The sequence below is a fragment of the Peromyscus californicus genome, unplaced genomic scaffold (assembly GCF_007827085.1).
Source record: "Peromyscus californicus insignis strain IS unplaced genomic scaffold, ASM782708v3 Scaffold_12__1_contigs__length_115047231, whole genome shotgun sequence".
NCBI lineage: Eukaryota > Metazoa > Chordata > Mammalia > Rodentia > Cricetidae > Peromyscus > Peromyscus californicus.
The window spans coordinates 80,850,890-80,870,625 of NW_026294413.1; the positions used below are offsets into that span (position 1 = coordinate 80,850,890).

General features: G+C 41.5%; 1 protein-coding gene across 10 annotated transcripts in view; it reads left to right on the forward strand.

The window, feature by feature from the left end:
- The window catches only part of Kat6b (lysine acetyltransferase 6B), a 188,117-nt gene that overhangs the window by 127,929 nt on the left and 40,452 nt on the right, over nt 1–19,736 (forward strand). For 4 of the 10 annotated variants that reach the window (XM_052733571.1, XM_052733569.1, XM_052733570.1 and 1 more), the window contains exons 4-10: nt 4,137–4,252; nt 4,524–4,605; nt 7,201–7,333; nt 9,984–10,909; nt 11,878–11,999; nt 13,965–14,080; nt 16,759–16,900. In XM_052733571.1, the coding sequence (XP_052589531.1) occupies nt 4,137–4,252; nt 4,524–4,605; nt 7,201–7,333; nt 9,984–10,909; nt 11,878–11,999; nt 13,965–14,080; nt 16,759–16,900 (1,637 nt within the window). Of the gene's footprint in view, nt 1–4,136; nt 4,253–4,294; nt 4,305–4,523; nt 4,606–7,200; nt 7,334–9,983; nt 10,910–11,877; nt 12,000–13,964; nt 14,081–16,758; nt 16,901–19,736 lie in introns of those variants that run through there. The other 6 variants (XM_052733573.1, XM_052733574.1, XM_052733576.1 and 3 more) reach the window with 6 other exon arrangements.

A 19,736-nucleotide genomic window follows, 5' to 3' on the forward strand; every position in this document is an offset into this window, starting at 1 on the left:
TGGGAGAGAAGATCTGATGAGTATTAGTGCAAAATACAAAGGATTCAGTGATACGGAATAGAGTTAACAGAGGTCCAGTTTGGAAGGGTTTTGTGGCCTATATGAAAGAATTACATTTTTCCTTAGACTTTATGGTGGACAGAGAAAAAATTCTGTGGTCAGATTTAGAAGCTACACAGATCACTTAGGCTGCATTGGAATAATTGATGCAAAGTTACGTCAAGATGAGCTCTAGGATATTATAGCAGCAAATCTGTGTGTCTGATGGAGAAATGTGGTTCTGTTTAGTATGCAGGATTTTGTTTAGGACATAGAATCAAAGTGGTTTCGGTGATCCTTTGATGTGTGAGAATAGGACAGTGGATGTTTTCTTTTTCAGTAACTGACTGTATGTGCATACGTAGTATGCTGGTTGCTCCAAGAACAGGAAGGTTTTGGGTTTTTTTATTTGTTTGGTTTTGGTTTGTTTGTTTGTTTGTTTTTTGTTTTCCAAGACAGGGTTTCTCTGTGTTGTTTTGGTGCCTGTCCTGGATCTCGCTTTATAGACCAGGCTGGCCTCAAACTCACAGAGATCCGCCTGCTTCTGCCTCCCGAGTGACGGGATTAAAGGTGTGCGCTACCACCATCCAGCTTAGAAAGGTATTTCTTTGCTAAGATTTGTTGTTAGTGTTTGTGGTGCTGGGGACCAAACTTGAGGCCCTGTGCATTGTCTCATTGAGCTACGTCTCTGACCTTCCATTTTTTTAAAGTCAGGTTTTGCCCTGTAGCCCAGGCTGGTCTTGAACTTTCAGTTCACCTGTCTCTGCTTCTGGAGTGCATTAATGCTTGTCTTTCTGCTGTATAGCATGACCCGAAAGGTAGGACTCACTCACGTCCATCTTCTCTGTTTCTAATGCTTGTTAGATGTCAATTGAAGGAAGGGCGTGTACACTCCCTGATGGCTGAGTAACTGATCTCAGGGCTGCTGTCGTCTGGTAGCCTTTTCCTTCCTCTCTTCTTCCCGCCTTCCCTCTCATCCTCATTTAATCCAGAGCCTCGTGCATGCTAGGTAGTGCTCTGTTACGGTGCTACACCCCCAGCCATGTGTGTATTTATGTATGTAAGTATGTATGTATTTCTCTATTGGCGCTGTAACAGATTGCAACAGTTTAGTGGTTTGAAACAGCATATTTAATATTTTACAGCTATAGGACAAAACTCTGTTGTAGGACTCAACAGAGTACAGTCAAGTTGTCAGAAGGGTTGACTGCTTTCTAGAGAAACTAGGGAGAGAAGGTCCATACCCTAGTCCATTGGTTGTGGTAGGAGTCAGTTACTTGCTTGGTAAGCCCATGCCTTGCTGGCAGGTGAATCCCCTTCCCAACTGCCAGAGGCCAACCTCAGTGTTTGTTTCTACATTTTTAGTACTCCTTCCTGCATTTTTAGAGGCTGCCGTGACGAGTGGAGGTTGTTGCGCGCTCCCAACGTCTCTTCTTTTCCACTCACAAAGTCTGTCCCTTAGTTGTGCCCAGGCCTGTAGGGTTGCTTTCTCTATGTGGTGTGAGGTTTGGGGGATAGATGTCTTTCAGAGCCATTATTATATTTACTTCACGTGGTTTTTCTTCTCAAGCATTTCCTCCTGGTTTGTGGCTCCTAATTTTAAACCATTTTCCTTCAATTTTACTAGAAAAAAGTTATTATAAACTCTGAATACTTTTGTGCTTATGTAACAATGAATAAATGAATGAAGACTTAACATGGCTCTCTGATACATTGCAAACCAAAGTAGTAGAACCGTTTCCAGAAAGACAAGCCGTCATGAATTCTCTCAGCAGAGAGAACAAGGATCTTAGAGGACCGGCTAAGTGTGGAATGGCGCGGTAGGAGGTAAGGGATTACGTTCTCAGTACCATCGAGTCCTAGTGTCATTGCTGTAGATCGTACAGCGATACATCAAGACTCAGTTACAATCTTTTATTTTAAAGTTAATGTGAGAAAGGAAAATGGAAATGTCTCTTCATTGCTCAGCGTCTTTTACAGAACCATAGAAATGTAGACCTGGAAGGATCTATAGCCAATTCTCTTAGGCTAAATAAAGAGAAGATTGCTTCCTAAAAGAAAGATGGGCTGAGGGTTTTGGAATTGGATAGGACAGCTTAAATAGTAGTAGTTTGAGATACTATTGCTTAAAGTGGAAGAAAGCATTAAGAGGAAAAATGTTCCATGCTTTTGATCGAAAATGGTCAGAATCTATTACTTTTGAAAATGCAAAATTATTAAAAGTCTCTATTGTAGGATATCTATAGGAATAAATAGTAAGCTGTAATATGATATGAATTACCTTAGTTACTGAAGACTAAGCTACAAAGCGCAAAAGGAGATTCTAATGTAGAGGAAAAATTCAGTGCATGAAATTGAGGTCATATGTGCTGGTGATGTATGACTTACAGGAAGTAATAAAGAGGAGGGAAGGGGTAAATGGTATATTTTTAAGCTGATAGGATCCGTTTTAAGGGTGGAATTTAAATTGCTGTTCTTTAAAAGTTGAGTTTTTAGTCCCTCAGCATGAGGGGGTGAGCTGATCAAAGTAGCCTCCTGCCTCTCTGTTCTGGGCATACTCTTCAAGGTAAACAAATGAGCTGCCTTTATTTGCTGGTCCTGAGCAGGGAGAGGTGATCAATGTCACTTTTCTATATTTAACCCTTCTTCTCCAGTTCATTTCACTGGGAAGCTCTTGGGGAAGACCATGCCAGAGGTTAACTGTATCTGCCTGGGTGTCTCTCCCAGCCTGGGGTTAGAATCATTTGGCAACATGTGATTTTCTCAACATCTTAAATACAGATGTTTTGACTTTTTTTTAAGAGTAGGGAATTGTGAACTTTTATTAATGGTATTGATGATTGATATTGAATGTTTTTACTTCAAAAAGCCAGATCTCCTGGTGAGTGGAGTTTTATGAAAGCACCTGTTAAGCTTTAGGGAGGAGAACCTCTTGGCAGGAACCCAAAATACATATTTAAACAATGAAGCTGCCAAAGTCAGGAAATTATAAAACAGTTTGGAAATTACAGAATCTGCTTTTTTTATTACCCCTCAGATTTCCTTGTGCAGCTTGGTTATAAGTTCTCTCACATGGGATTTACTAATGCTCTTACTCTTTAAAGAGCAGATTTTTAAAAAAGAAATAATAATCAAGTTTGGATATCTCCTTGGGGTTGGGTGATAAAAAGCCATTAGTTTTTAAGTGGAGCCGCTTTCCAGAGGCTCGACTCACACTCTCCTCTCTCACTCATGGAACCCTGGTCTCCTTCCGCTGGGGATTCTGCAGACTGGCCATGTAGAACGTTGCTGGGTAAAAAGTGCCCCGAGTTGTGTGGAAAGCACAATGCTCTAAAAGAATGAGGAAGCCTGCTGAAGGTGGCTTCTCAGCCTACTCTCTCTGTCTTCTTCAACTCACAAATTCCATGCTTGGTCCCCACCTTTCAGGAACTGGGTGGCAGTGGGATGTTTTGGGTCTGCCTCGGTAGTAGGTGTTCTTTGTGTAGCATTAGATGAGTGAATTAGTTAAGCCGCTTGGAGCTGTGGCTTCTCAAACAGCCCCAGGTCTTTGTTAAGACAGGATCTTGCTTTGTACAAGCCAGACTCCTGCGTTCTGTTACCACAGGTGTGTACCACCACACTAAGCTCAGCTCGCTTTTCCTTTAGCCATCTTTTGTTAATGTGTGATTTCATCACACAGAGAGCAGTATACTGTGTAACGTACTCAAGAGCTGTGGGCACACGGTGGCTGTGGAAGATGACAGGGAAGACATGCTAACGGAACACATACGCAGTCTTCAAGTCCTGTAAGACTGATGGTTGGAACTGGGGTACATGTCCAGGTTTCTCCCGGAACAGATTCACACAATCATTCTGTACAGGCAGGGGAAGAAGACAGACATGAGAGAGAGAGAGAAGGGAAGTCTCTTGTAGAGCTCAAAGTCTCTGACCTATTTTGTCTCAAGTTCCTAAGGCTCACTGGTTGGCACCAGTGGACAGTGAATAAAGGAAATTTTTAAAAATAAGAATAAATTTTTTTTAATTAAAAAAAAACACTTTTTTTTTAAAACCAAAAACTGAGACACTATTGACATAGAGCAATATGCTTTTTATTGCAGGACACCCATCCTGTTTGAAATTTTGTCCTGAATTAACCGCCAATGTGAAGGCCTTGAGGTGGCAGTGCATCGAGTGCAAGACATGCAGTGCATGTCGGGTCCAGGGCAAAAATGCAGTGAGTATGCTGTCCACGTCCCAGCGCATGTCGGGGCCAGGGCAAAAATGCAGTGACTATGCTGTCCATGTCCCAGCACGGGGGGAGAGATCCCGGCGCTCAGGCTTTCCTCTGACAGAACGGTCACGTGTTCAAACCACGGGAATGGTACACCACACCCGGGAAATTGGTGCTCCTTCATTACGTTTTACTGCTAACCTGGTAACTTGAGGATGTTGGTGTTCTGTAGTTGGTCTTGGTCTCAATTAGTCTCTAATATGTTATATTACAGGATAACATGCTTTTTTGTGATTCCTGTGATAGAGGATTCCATATGGAGTGCTGTGACCCACCACTTTCCAGAATGCCAAAAGGTGAACTTTTAAACCATATTAAAAATGTAGGGCTGGGAATGTAACTCAGTGGTAGAGCGCTGGCCTAGCATGTTTGAGGTTCTAATTCAATTCCCAGCACTGTGAAACAAACAAAATAGTTTCTTACTTCTGTATTAACCTTATTTTGATGTCTAGGAGTTCCCTCTCCTCACACCCACATTCTTGCAGGTTGTGAATAGAAGAGTATTATAAAATTATTTGGTTTGGGATGACATGTATAACACTCTAATTCAGACCTGGGGGGACTCTCTTACCCTGCAACAGCTCCCTAGTTAGTAAGACTTCACATCACTGTATTCTCCAGTAAAGGAAGTGAGTTCTGGTGACTTGAGAGTACTTCAGCAGGAGGCCATCACCAGGCTTCGGCTATTGGTTGATGGTTCAAAGCATGACCATGTGAATTTTCTTGCATCTGGTTTAATTTGGAGCGTCCTTCTCTGTTTTGTGTAAGTCAGCCATGCCCAGCCTTCCCCTGCCCTCCTCACAGTTTGCAATATGTTAAGCATTTAAAAATGATAAAAATGACCTTGCCTTTTTATTATACTGTATGTACATTGACATTGTGAAAGGTATAGAAAATAACAAGCATAAGAGGAACAGAGAAAAAATAATTGCCAATACTTTCCCTGCCTCTACACTCCCTTTCCAAAGGAGCGTGCTGCTGCACATGCGTATGTAACTTTTTGCGATTTCTCCTTCTCAGTAACAGATTGTAAGCATCCTCATATCATTGCTTGCTCTCCTAAACATGATTTTAGAAGAGTCATGTTCAGCACCATAATATAGAGCAGGGGTTCCAACCTGCTTCTGGGCCATGGAGGAGCTTTGTCGGCACGATATTTTTGAACTGTTGATCTTGAGTTGTCTCGGCGGGGCATGCATGCTTTGGTCTGCCACCCTCTCACGCTCCCTGTTGTCACGTGTTCTAATTTGCTTTAGTCATTTGCCGTCGCGGCGCTTCCTGGAGGTACTTGATTTTGCAACCTCATATAGAAATGAACCATAATTGATTTAATTAACCAATTCTCTACGGTAGATACTTAATGTTGCAAGTGTTTCCCTCACTCCTGAAGATGAATTCGTAGAGAGGAGTCGTCTAATTAGAGGCCACTTACTTGAAAGTGTGTCAGTTTTTACGCTGACCACCAGTGTGAGGAATTATATTCATGACACTCAACACCAGTAGATTCACTGAGGCTGAGACATACTTTTTTACGTTCTAACATCTTTAAAATAATTTTCGTCTTATGACTAGTACTATCTTAGATTTGATAAACTAGTCTTAGTTAATATTTTAAATCAATTTGATAGTAAGCAAAAAATTGTGATAGTTTTTCCCTTTTCATTAAGGAGACACTGAACTTTTTTTGGTCATTGACTATATTATCATTTGTGAAGTACCTGTTTTATACTTGAATCATTTTTTTTCTGTTCAGGTTCAAGTACTTACAGCTTCAGTTTTACATAAATATTAACCAGATTTAGATTCCTGATATTTGCAACATTTTGTTTTTTCACAGAGTATTCTTTGCCTAGGTTTTTATGGTTCCCTACCCCCCATGGAAATTATATTTTACTAGGGAGCTATGTATACATTGGATCATTTTTTTAAAAAAAAACTTTTTTTTTTTTAGTTAGTGTACAGACTTTTTGTAAGTGCTTGTGGTGGCTTACACCTGTTATCCCAACACTTGGGAGACTGAGGCAGGAGGCTCTAGAGTTCAAGGCCAGCCTAGGTCACCTGAGACCTCATCTAATGAAGAGTGAAAGGAAAGGAGTGAAAGATTCTTGTGAAGACGAGGAAGTAGTTCTTCTCCTTCCGGGTAGTGGACCAAGTCCCGTGCTCACTTCTCCACTGATTGCAATTGGGACTTTTTGATAGACTAAACTTGTCTATAATAGTCACAGCTTCTGTTTTTTTCAATTGACCAATTACCATAGACCAGACATAAAATTTTTCAATTATTATCATGCCAGAGAACTTAAAGTTGTTGTTTTAATTTTAAAATATTTAAACTCATCATTTTCAGTGTTTGTAATTTCCAAAAGCAATTGATAAACAAACCAAACATTTTTTTTCCCTATACAAGTTCAGAAGTCTGATTGACTTGAAAATTTTCCTTCCCAAGTGATAAAAAGAAAGGAATAAAAGATTTGGGCTGGAGAGATAGCTCCGTGGTTAAGAACCTTGCTGCTTTTCCAGAGGACCAGGCAGCTTACAACTGCCTGTAACTCTAGTTCCAGGGGATCCAATGCTTCTTTGGCCTACTTAGGTGTGTACACATGGCATACATCCATGCACACACACACACAGTTTCCAGGGTGACTGTGGGGTGGTGGGAGGCTTAGTGCCATGGGCAATAGCTAGGGCCAGCCTCTGCTCTCAGCACCCTCACCAGGGGCCTTTGACCCTTAGCAATGGCTTTCTGAAGAGAACAACAGAGTGACCCCCTGTCCACGGAAAGTTCTGCATACAGGCACCCTTGGTCAGGTTACTACAGCTGCAGGTTTATATTTAATACCTTCTCCTTAAGTAAAACATTAAAATGTCTTTTCATATATATATTAATTCAGGGATGTGGATTTGCCAAGTCTGCAGACCAAAGAAAAAGGGAAGAAAACTACTCCATGAGAAAGCCGCACAAATAAAACGACGATATGCAAAACCCATTGGACGACCGAAAAATAAATTAAAGCAACGATTGTTGTAGGTTGAGATCTTATTAAAAGAAATCTTATATGTTGTGCTTTTAAAAATGTAGGTAATTGTAATCCCCTTGAATTTTGTTAGATTTTTTTTTTAGCATAATTTTTCTAAACTCCACGAGGAATATTTTCCTTTTGCATAAGCTGTGGGATTTTCCCCCCAAAATAACATTTTTTAATTACAGTTGGTATTTTGGGGTCTTCTCTTGGCAGTAGCTATGATACCGAGTGACATATTTCAAGCAGCAAAATGGAAGTGTTGTAAGAACTGCAAACTTCCTCAGCCTTTTTATTGGTTGAGCATTAAAACAGCTTAGTTTTATAAATATTTTCACAGGAGCTTTTTAAAACAGAGAGTAATAGATAACAATCCCTTCTGATGCCAATGTAATATCACCACTTTTTATGATTTCTTTCCCAAAATAGTAGCTTCTGAGAAACCTATAAATGACTGTCCCTATAGAGTTAGACAGGTCCTTTTGGCAGGTGCAGCTTTGTGTAGAAATACAGATACAGTATTTTGCAGTAAACCACAGGTCTCCTCTGATAGCCCATTTCCAACTTCTTTTGTTGTGTAATTGCCATTAAAGCCTAACTGAGAAAGGATTAAGTGAATGTGTGTTTAACACATAGAATATAGATTTGACTACCTGTAGACAGGGCTGAGTGTGGTGACACACCCCTTTAATCCCAGCACTCGGGAGGCAGAGGCAGGTGGATCTCTTGAGTTTGAGGCCAGCCTGGTCTACAGAGGGAGTTCTAGGACAGCCAGGGCTGTCTTGGGGGCTTAAGGACAGGGGCCCTGTGCTTTGTAGACGAGCAGGTCCCCGCCCACCTTGAGCAGACACCATCACTCTTACTTGCACGCACTTTTTCCCCTTTATCACCTGAAGTAGTTCACTGCATTGTGTGCTCTGAGAAGTGCTTCTGCACTGTCCACCAAAGGAAAAGTAGAAAGTGCAGGCTCCTTTCTAGAGCTTTCTATGAAATTAATGAAAGCCCTTTAACTGGCAGGCTAGACATTTTAAATGGATTTTTAGTTGTTGCTTCCTAGAAACAAATATAAAATATTTATGAATAAAATCTTTCATTTTCGTATCATTTAAAGTAGAAATTGTGTTTTTTTCATTTGTCCTGTGTAGACATTGTTCTTGAAATGGGACCATATCCTCAGGGTCCAATTATAAAATGAAAATTAGGATATAAACTTTCTAAACAAAGGACACATCTGAAAATTGCACCTGGCACCAATCCTAACTTTATGTTTGTCCAAAATTGTCCTTTGAGCTCAGGAATTTTTAAGATAGTCTAGGGAGATTTTCTTTTACATGCTTTCTAAGCACATTGTCTTTTCTGGGCGGTCTATTCTAGCTCCAGTCCAGATGCAGCATTTTAATGCAGACATTCCAGCCTGGATAACTTGTTTGTTCGTAACCCTCACTGTGTCTTGTAGTGACACCAGAGATCTCCTGCGTTCATCTGATTTGGCTGAAATAGTGGTACCGGGCCAAGATCCTGGCAACTGAGCCACCTCAGATGAACCTTACAGAAATTGGTTCATTAAATCTTTGTGTACAATATAGGCACGAAAATGTGTTCTATTTGTAATTATTTAAGGTATTTTGGTAATTTGTTATCATACCATTCTCAGGCTTCCATTTCTCCATTAGCTTTCAGCTAAATTGGTAACTCTGAGCCTCAGCATTGCCATACTCATATGCAAATGTTTCTATTGTATAAATTTCTCCTGCAACATGGGTAGCTTCCCAAGTCTTGGCCTGAGGTGCAGGCAGTCAGCTGCCATTCATGTAGGCAGCTGTGTTTGTGGAGTGGCCTCCTACAGCAGTATGGCCAGACCACACCATCACACGAAGCGAAATGTCAGTCAAAGTAGGAGACAGAGGTCTTGACGCCCAGTGTCTGATAATGACCGTGGTAAATGTGCTGCTTCTCCGCCAGACCCCCATGTCATGTCTGACCTGCCGCGGCTTCTCTTTAATCATTTCTTCAGTTTTTGTTTTTGGTTTTTGCAATTGTCCTTTTTTCAGCAATATTTTATGCTGTAATTGTCTTCTCTCCTAGGAGAGTATTATTGGCTGTTTTATCATCCCGAGCACAAACTACTAGAAGAGGATCCTTTCTTTTTATTTTTAGTACAAATTTATAGACACACCCAAATTCTACTTCTGTAAGTTTCCAGACTAAGTGAAAAATTGTTTCTAACTATAAATAAGTATATACTTTTACTCTGGATCACACATCTGACCTACTTCCTCTAATACTTCTAAAAGGACATTCTAGGAAATCATTATTACTTATAACAACACCGGGGATGACTTATTTTTTTGTCTAATTATAATGAAATCATTGGGTGTTTTCTTCCTTGTACTACGCTTGGGTCCACATGGATTCTCCTAGTACCTGTTGAATGGGCCCTGGGAGAATCATCACTCGAAGTAGGTTCTGTTATCTTTTCCAGTCAAGAAACATGTAGGTGGTGGTACACACACACAAAAAAAACATTCTTGAGGTTGCAATTATTTTTAAGTTCAAGTACATTGACTATGCATCTAGTTTCTATAGATTTGTTATTAGATAACTTTATAATTCTATTGCTTAATGCTGATACTATTCTCTAAATTTTTGCCTAGGTCTGTAACCAGTGATGAAGGATCCATGAATGCATTCACAGGAAGGGGGTCACCTGGTAGGGGTCAAAAGACTAAAGTCTGTACCACACCTCCATCTGGTCATGCTGCGTCTGGGAAGGACTCAAGCAGCAGATTGGCTGTTACAGACCCCACTCGGCCTGGTGCCACCACCAAAATCACCACCACCTCCACCTACATTTCTGCCTCTACACTTAAAGTTAACAAGAAAACCAAAGGGCTCATTGATGGCCTTACTAAGTTTTTTACACCATCACCTGATGGTCGCAGATCACGAGGTGAAATAATAGACTTTTCAAAGCACTATCGTCCAAGGAAAAAGGTCTCTCAGAAACAGTCATGCACTTCTCATGTGTTGGCCACAGGTACCACACAAAAGTTAAAACCTCCACCTTCTTCACTTCCACCCCCAACCCCCATCTCTGGTCAGAGCCCCAGTTCACAAAAGTCCAGCAGTTCCTCTTCTACCTCTCCCCAGAGTTCTTCCAGCCAGTCCAGTGAGCCCTCCTTTAGCAGTCTTACTAACAACAGCCAGCTGAAGGCACTCTTTGATGGACTTTCTCATATCTATGCCACTCAGGGACAGTCTCGCAAAAAGGGACACCCAAGTTATGCAGCACCCAAACGCATGCGTCGTAAAACTGAATTCTCTTCCACGGCAAAAGCTAAAGCCCGTTTCTTTGGAAAAAGAGACGTTAGGAGCAGGTTTCTTGCTCGCTCCTCCTCTAGCTGGGGGATGACTAGAGGACATATTTTTAAAGCCATTGCTCACTTCAAGCGAACAACTTTTCTTAAAAAGCACAGGATGCTAGGCAGATTAAAATATAAAGTGACCCCTCAGATGGGGACCCCGTCACCAGGGAAGGGGAGCTTGGCAGACGGAAGGATTAACCCTGATCAGGATGATGGTAAGCAAAAGGTGGAGGCTCCAGCCAAACCCGCGCCCCGCCCTTCCCCCAACCCCGAGAGAACCAAGAAATCAACTCCTGTCCGTGACCTAGGCTCTACTGTTTCTCTGTCCTCTCCACTTTCACACACGTGCAGTGAGACTTTGACCTTTTCCTAATGCCGACTAGACCTCCAAAATGTTCTTCCAACTAATGCTCTCCGGCCTTCTACTGTTTATTTATTTCCATTCGTAGTGGCACTAGGCACTCCTGCCCCCAGATGCCTCCGTAGCTTGCTTCTGGCTTTGTAGTCCGCATGAACAGCCACTGTCCAGCTTCCGCCGTGTTCTCCCGTGCTGCCTCTGTAGCCAGTGCCCCTGCGTATGCTGGCAGTGCCCGCAGCCAGGTGTTTCAGCCCTGTCTCTCTCTCTGCTCCATTGCTTTCTCATGACGAAGTTCATCCTGCTTCCGTCTCCACAGAGCCTGATCTGTGATTCTGTGAAGTGTGCATTGGGGTTGAGTGTGTTTGCGTGTGTATCCATCCACCTTAGGGAGAAAACGGATTTCAAAATTTCATTGAACAAATTGGCCCATTACATTTGTTACCCTTTATACAACAAAAAGCCAAAATATGCCGTTTGGAAAAATTGGTAGATTTTATAAACTCAAAACTAATGATGAGAATGCTGTAACTAGGCATAACTTCTAATCTTGGTTGAAAAATATGTTTTGCTTGTATTATTCCTACTTTCCCTCATATTTGTTATAAAAAGATGACAGTGATGTATGTTCAATTGAAAATTTAGTTGTAGTAGGGAAAGAATTACTGTTGGATCTGTGAGCCATGCTTAGCTGTACGAGATTATACAGCTCAATGGAGAAAGATCCCTGATTGCCCACTGTGCTAATTTGGTACCATTTTGCTAATGTACACCGGCCACCCATGCTTCAAATCAGTGAATACACTTTCTGCTGGTTTTAAATGACAGATACTGAAATTAAAATAAGCATCAAACAAGAAAGTACAGATGTAAATGTTTTCGGAAACAAGGATGTCGTGACTGAAGAGGATCTGGACGTTTTTAAGCAGGCCCAGGAACTGTCTTGGGAGGTAAGGCCTAGATCCCACGTAGCAGTAACCAGAGTTGTACAGCTTCCAATCATTACCTTGAGGCTGTAGAGTATCCCCTCAATATCCTTCATGGTTCTTTAATGTTTATGCCCATCTTTTTAACTGTAGCAATAATATATTCTTTTCAATATAGGAAAAAGACTCAACTGGTCTCACAGAATAGACCAGAGTAGTGCTAGTTATACAGATATAGTAATAATTAGCTGGGCATGGTGGCACACGCCTTTAATCTCAGCATTTGGGAGGGAGAAGCAGACTGATCTCTGTGAGTTCTATGCCAGCCTGGTTTACAAAGCAAGTTCCAGGACGACTAGGATAATACAGAGAGACCCAGGATCAGTAATAATAAAAATAGTGATAATGATAAGCAAGATGGCTCAGTGGGCAAAAGCACTTGGCTCTGCAAGCCTGAAAACCCAAGTTCAATCCCTAAACCCGTGGTGGGAGAGAGAGCCAGCTCCTGAAAGTTGTCCTCTGACCTACACAGAAGCGTGACATATACGTGCACACTCAACGCTCACTCAGACACAAAGAATAAGATATAGCTTTAAAGAAGTTTCTGATAATTTTTCCCCACACTTGTAAAATAACAATTTCAAATTGTAAGCAAAAAGCACATCACTTTCTAATTCACCCATAATTCTTCTGACGCAGATGGCCAGCCATATGAAAACGCGTCAGTTTTTAACTTTTTGGCATTGATGAGTGAAGTGTTGTGTTTTATAATCAATCGAAGTCGTCTTTATTTTTACTGTCTAGTAATTTCTCTAAATGGTTCCACTTAACATGTCAGCTCAACTTCAGTTACTGTCAGCAGACATGGAAGAGTAAGGCTATAGACTTCTTAGACTTATTTACAAGTAATTGCTGTTTTTGACTGTCAGGAGACAGTCGTGTGTGGCCGTTACTGTTGGGTCCCTGCCCAGCCTCTGCCCTTTAAGGAGGTCACATTGTCCACAGTGGGCTTCTAGCTTTGTTTTTAGCAGTGTCCTGTCAGGCTAAAGACTTCTGGGGGGTTTGATCTCAGAAACTAGTGCGTCTTTTCATTCCTTATCCTGCCCTCAGCAGACCTTTGTGTTTGCTCTTCTTCAGCTAAAGCCAATGCCAGATTCCCCTCTTTGTTACCGTCCTTAGTGTGCGGGCTGGGGGTGAGGGACAGAAGTCACTATCTGACAGACGACGCTAACTCAAGGCCCTTTCTTTACTGCATGGCAAAACTCATTTTTAAAATTACATTAATCTCTTTGGGGGCGGGGAGAGGCACATACCAGTGCCATGGTGGAGGTGTAGAGGTCAGAGGACAGTTTACAGGAATTAATTCTCTTTCTTCCTTCATGTGGGTTCCAAAAATGAGATTCAGCTTATCAGCCTTGGCGGCAAATGCCTTCCTTACCTGCCAAGCCATCTCACCAGCCCCAAAGCTGAGGTTTTGGGTTCAAGAAACATTTCTTTTCATACATCAGGTACTATCCTAGACACTGAGGCTACCACAGTGATTGCGGGGGCTCGTGTAGCTTACTTCATGGGAGGAGGGGAGATAACAGGACTCTGCCACTTCCCGGCATAGATGATAACTCACGGGTGCTTAAATGTAACTTCCTATAGGAGCAGGGGACTGTGAGTGGCTTAGTAGTGACCACGTCATCTTGTAATGTCGCTTTAATGCGTTGCAGTCTGTTGTGATTCCCGGTTGTATAGACTTTGGGATGTACTTGCATCACATTTATTACCCATCTTTGACATATTTGTTAGGGTATTATTTTGCATGCCTATGCATTGTGTAAAAAGATGCTGAATATTTCCTGTTTTAACAACATGAAAATTAATAATTAAGGTCAACAATATGATTGAATAGCCTCAAATGAAAAAACATGTAAATGAAATACGCTCTCTTCTTGGTACTTGTGTTTTACCTTGATTGTACTTCTTGTTGTCGTTCATCAGAAAATAGAGTGTGAAAGTGGAGTGGAAGACTGTGGTCGGTACCCTTCAGTGATAGAGTTTGGAAAATATGAAATCCAGACCTGGTACTCCTCGCCTTACCCACAGGAATATGCAAGGTACGGACCAAGTCTGGAGGCCCTGGGAACCAAGGAAGACACTGGATTCTAAAGCCGGGATGATTTCGAGAATAAACCTGTGATCTGAGGACGTCACTCAGTGCGGGGAGTGCTTGCCTAGTGTGCAGGAGGCCCAGGTTCTATCTCCTAGTCCCACGTAAACAGGTCGTGGTGTGTACCTGTAACTCCAGCCCCTGGGAGGTGGAGGCGGGAGGATCAGAAGGTCAAGGTCATCTTTGGCCTTGCATATTGAGTTGATGGCCATGAAAACTTGTCTCCAGAAATAATGAATGAATAAATATAACCAGCATTAATTTTGGTAGTCAGTTGAAAGTGTTTGCCGCCACGTGCTTACTTTTGCTGGCTTGTTTTGGTACATTTGTGCGTATTCCTTCAGCGTTAAGAACCACAGCTTACACGTTTCTCTTTGGATTCCTAGGCCGTGCTGGTTTTGTTTGGTTAGTAGGACAAATGCTGTTTTTTTATGAAACCCAATCAGAAAAACAATAGCCATTTAATCGTGCTTGCTAGACTCCCTCCCCTACTTGCCTTCTTCTAGTTAAGGATGTAAATTTTATTTCTAATTCCTCACATTTTATTTTCAAGGGTTTTTTTCCCCCAGAAATTTAGCATAATAGAAAAAATAGGAGGAAGTAGTGGGTGGCAGATAACTTTAGGAGACCCTTCCCCAAATTACTTAAAACCATTTCTGGCCAACTTATTACAAAATAAGAGAAAATAATGCCATCAGAGTTTCTCATTTTTCTTGAACTGAGATTAACTATGAGAACGTTTTGGCAACCATATTCCCCAACATTTCTTTTGTTACCCACATCAAGGCACATGGCATTAGTAGAATCTCAGTTTTTTTTACCCTTGCCAGCCTAGACAACCAAGTGAAATTACATCTCAAAAAATCTTTTAATAAAAAAAGAAAATGGCTGGGCAGTGGTGGTGCACACCTTTAATCCCAGCACTTGGGAGGCAGAGGCAGGCGGATCTCTGTGAGTTCGAGGCCAGCCTGGGCTACCAAGAGAGTTCCAGGAAAGGCGCAAAGCTCCGCAGAGAAACCCTGTCTCAAAAAACAAAAAAACAAAAAAAAGGAAAATAAAAAAAGAAAATCATAATTCTCAATGGAAGACCAGCTTAGCTAAGATTTCCTGAAGTGATGACAAGGTCAGTACGGAATCTACAGAGTGAGGACTTGGTCCACCTAATGCCTATATATTGTCATGTGTCACTAGATACCACATCTGTACATAAATGTGTATGCATCATTTACATATCTGCATAATATGTACGTACAGCTGAAAGCAGCCTGACTTAGAGGCTCTCTCATTGGCTTTGTCTGGAAAGATTGAATGGCCAGGTCACTGAACTACATGTCTGTATGTGAGTGAGCACATCATCCCTCTCTTACTGCTATGTAAAAGTACTATTAGTTTCAGAAGGGTAGAGCATGCGTGGTCTGGGCTAGAAAGATGGCCCAGACAGAGGTTAAGAGCACTGGCAGCTCCTCCAGAGGTCCTGAGTTCAATTCCCACCAACCACATGGTGGCTCACAACCATCTATAATGAGATCTGGTGTGTAGGCATGACATGCAGGCAGAACACTGTATGCATTAAATAAATATATCTTTTAAAAAAAAAGAGTACGTGGTTTGTAATTTCTGCAACATTGAGTACAGATTAAAGAATATAATACTGCAGACAAAAATGAAACCCACAACACTTTCTAATTTAAAATTTAAAACTGCAGTGGAATTGGTGGAAAACAAATGTGGACTTTTGACTGTCAGCCCTGCACTGACTACTTTAGATTATATGTGATAAACTATATTATACATATGTACACACACACACACACACACACACACGATAAACTTCAGCTTTCTCATCCAGAAGCAGATATAGAAGCCACATTTTAGGACCTCTGCCTCATAGGTATCCAGATGATTTTTAAAATAGTAAGTTCACTTATAAATAAAAGATTGTTATAGGTACAGCACTATGCATTAACACTATTGGAAATACGACTTCAAATCTGAACTTCAAAAAAATATCTTTGGTCACCCTGAAGGATGGCATTCTGAATTTTTTTTTTTTTTTTGGTTTTTCAAGACAGGGTTTCTCTGTGTAGCTTTGCGCCTCTCCTGGAACTCACTTGGTAGCCCAGGCTGGCCTCGAACTCACAGAGATCCGCCTGGCTCTGCCTCCCGAGTGCTGGGATTAAAGGCGTGCGCCACCACCGCCCGGCTGAATTTTTTTTTTAAAGGGGTGGTAGCTCCAGGTCTGAGAACCCTTCTTTCCATAGGACTATTCTAAATAATTAGCTAATTGATTACAAAGTAGAGTCAGAACACATTACAAATTTTATTTAAAATGTTTTGAGGTCTTTATATGTCTTTATTACTGGCCCCCCCCCCTTTTTTTTTTTCCTTGAGAGACAGGGTCTCACTATGTAGCTCGGGCTGGCCTGGAACTAGATATGTAGATCAGGCTGGCCTCAGGTTCATAGAGACTTCCAGCTGCTGGTGTTAACAGCGTCCACAACCACACCTATTTTTTGTAAAGTAGTTTCAAAAGATTTTATAGCTGCATTGTCTTAGAACTGAATGTTTAGCTTTTCTGCCTTGAACAGTGTGATCATTTTGATAGATTCTTTGATTTTTAAACAGATTACCAAAGCTTTACCTGTGTGAATTCTGTCTTAAATATATGAAGAGTAAAAATATTTTGCTAAGACACTCAAAAAAGTGTGGATGGTTTCATCCTCCAGCGAATGAAATTTACCGAAGAAAAGACCTTTCAGTATTTGAGGTAAGCATGTGTGAACAAAAGCATCCTTTTGAACCCTACTATTCTTAATTATTAAATGTGTACTTGGGTGGTTTGTGTGTAGACAGTGCAGTGTGTGTTCAGTTTGGGCATTGAAATTCACACTTTTTAAAAATAGGTCCATGTTTTGGAATATTTAACCACGTTAAGCCACCTTTTAAACCGATGGAGAATTCCTGCTTCATCACATTGACTTTTTTGTCTTTTCCCAATCCCGGGCTACACAAATATATCCACTAGTGAATTTATGATCTCCTTGGTTCTTTGTAAATTGCACATTCTTTGGCAGGAGAAATGAGCTTTGTTTAGCAGCTCTAGCCAGCGTCTGGCAGCTACTCAGTCTTCCTGGGAATTGAGTGGCTGTATGTACCTGCTTAGTACACAGACACCTGTGTTTCCATCCTGTTCTGCCAGGGTGGATAAATCCTTTGGGTGAGATCCCAGCAGATGTGAGGATTCTCCCCAGTCCCAGAGAACTCTGCTCTTCCCAGGAATCCCTCATGGTCACATGTCTGCCATTGTAGGTTTCTTGAAGACAGTTTGTGTTTTCAGAATTGACTTAGCAGAGAAAGTCTTCATTTTCAGTGTTTAACCGGGCTTCTCCTGTCAATCTCGGGGATCTAGTTTAGCTGGGTCAGTTATATGTTGAGCACAGCGAGCTTCCTTTTCTTGGGACTGTTCACTTCCCTCCAGTGACACACTCTGTCGCCTTGCTCTGTTGTCTTCTCTGTGGCCCATCCCGGAGAACTGTGCTACATTCCAGGTTCTCAGATCAAGCCTTCCTCCTACAGCAGGCGTGCTGGCCTCTTTCTGAAAACCACTGTACTGCAGGGGCCTCTTTCAGAATGCTCAGGCTGCAGTGTATCTATCAACTGCTCTGCAGTTGCTTTCCTCTGGCCTGCAGTGTTTCTCAGCCATCGGTAACAAAGCAAAGATCGTGAGTTTCTCATGTGAACTAAGAGCCCTCACAGACATGTTTAGGGTCACAGTTTTTTGTTTTTTCTCAAGACTGGTCAGGAAACTTTGGCTGTGGTACATGATTTTATTTTATTTTATTTTAATTTAAAGCCCTTTCCTGCTCCTACCAGCAAGTTTGAAGGGCAAGGGAATTCTTTGTGAGGTTGCCCTGTTAGTTCTCACTAAAGGCCAAGCATAGGCTTCTCAGCCTGAGCACCGCTGCCATTTAGAGCTGAATAATACGTTTTATAGGGACTGTAGTGTACATTGGAAGGTGGTTACATCCTGCCATCTAACCCCCAGTTGCCAGTGGTGCCCCACTCCATCCACTGGTGACAACCAAAATGCTTCCCATCATAGCCACACATCCCTGAGCAGAAGTGGGAGAAATTGTTCCTAGTGAGGCTCCCTGATGTGAGGGAAAGCCAAGTAGAGGTTACCCTACTTGGTAGTGTTAGTGTTAGGGTGCCACTCTGCCAGCCCCAGTGAGGAGGTACAGAGCTGGTCTCATGGCCTCATGACACTTTGAGGAGTGTCAGCTTGGCCCTTCCCTCCTTCCCTGATGCCTTGGATGCCTTCTAACTAAAAGAAACTTGAAATGCTGTTCCTTTTTTCCCAGACGGCAAATGGCGTTGTTTGCCTTGGGTAATTATTAAGTAAGTCAGCCTGAGTACGCCGGTGGTGGGAGCTCTAATACATCAGGAGGTCTTCTTGGGGCAAGGTAATCCATCTTGTTAGGCATGTGTTTGGACAGCACAGAGATGAAAGTGGGTTTGTAGTTTATTTATACACTTAAGGGTGTGAAATAAGTCCTAAAGCCCTCTTCTAGCATCTTGATTGAATATATCAGTTACAGGCAAAACTATTCAATATTTTCTGTGACTTAAAAACAAGTAAATAATAATCACAGATTACTGGGGATTTTGTGAGTCTCTTCTGTGTCTGTTCCTTTTATTTATTTTCATTTGATCAGAGTTTGTTTCGGCATTTCATTTCCGTTTCTGATATACAGATACACATCTCCATCTTTTTTATATATAATACAGCACCATTTCCAAAAGGACCATACTGCCAAATACATCAAAACTTCCTTTAATTAAAGAGAGAATTGTATCCTCAGTGCCCATTGCCTATATTTGATTATGTTGCTATGTGTGGGACTGAGGTTCTATACAAGGGAAGTAGTTATATGAAATCTAAAAATAATTTGTGCAGTGTGAGAACCTGTATGGTCCACAGGAGACTGGAGAATGGTCAAGTTCATTGTTAAAGAGCTCAGGTTAGCAAAGGCCCATCTCCCCGAAGAAGAATGCAGGGTCTGGTTGGCTCCCTGTTTTAGCAAGTCACTACATTTGATCAAAGAAATTGGCATCTGTGCCCAGCTCCTGTCGGGAGCCGTCAGTGTCACAGCTTGAGTCTTTTATTTTGAAGAGAAGTAGACTGTAATCATGGCACTTACTGTAGGTTGAGATTCATCTCACTCTCTCTGTAAGTATTCCCAACACAGAGATTTTATCTTCCCCAATTATATTTAAAATGATAGTTGGGATAAAACCAAATGGAGGCCTTTGCTGTTAATCCACGCTTTTGAAGGATCAGAATAATGCAGCTCGTTTATTTTATTTTTATTTGAAAATAACAGAAGTTTAACATACATGATAAAGTTTTTTATTTGTTTCTTCAATTCAGATTTATTTGGCTTCACTTTAAAAATAAGAGGGCGTGCCTGACAAATTTTAACTCGATAGATTGCAAGTGGAAATGACTTTTTTGCTACCTTTACTGTTTCTTGAACAAGCTGAAGGAGACTTTAGCTGTCTTGAATTTACCTTAGCAAGAAGAAACGTGGAATTCTGATTGT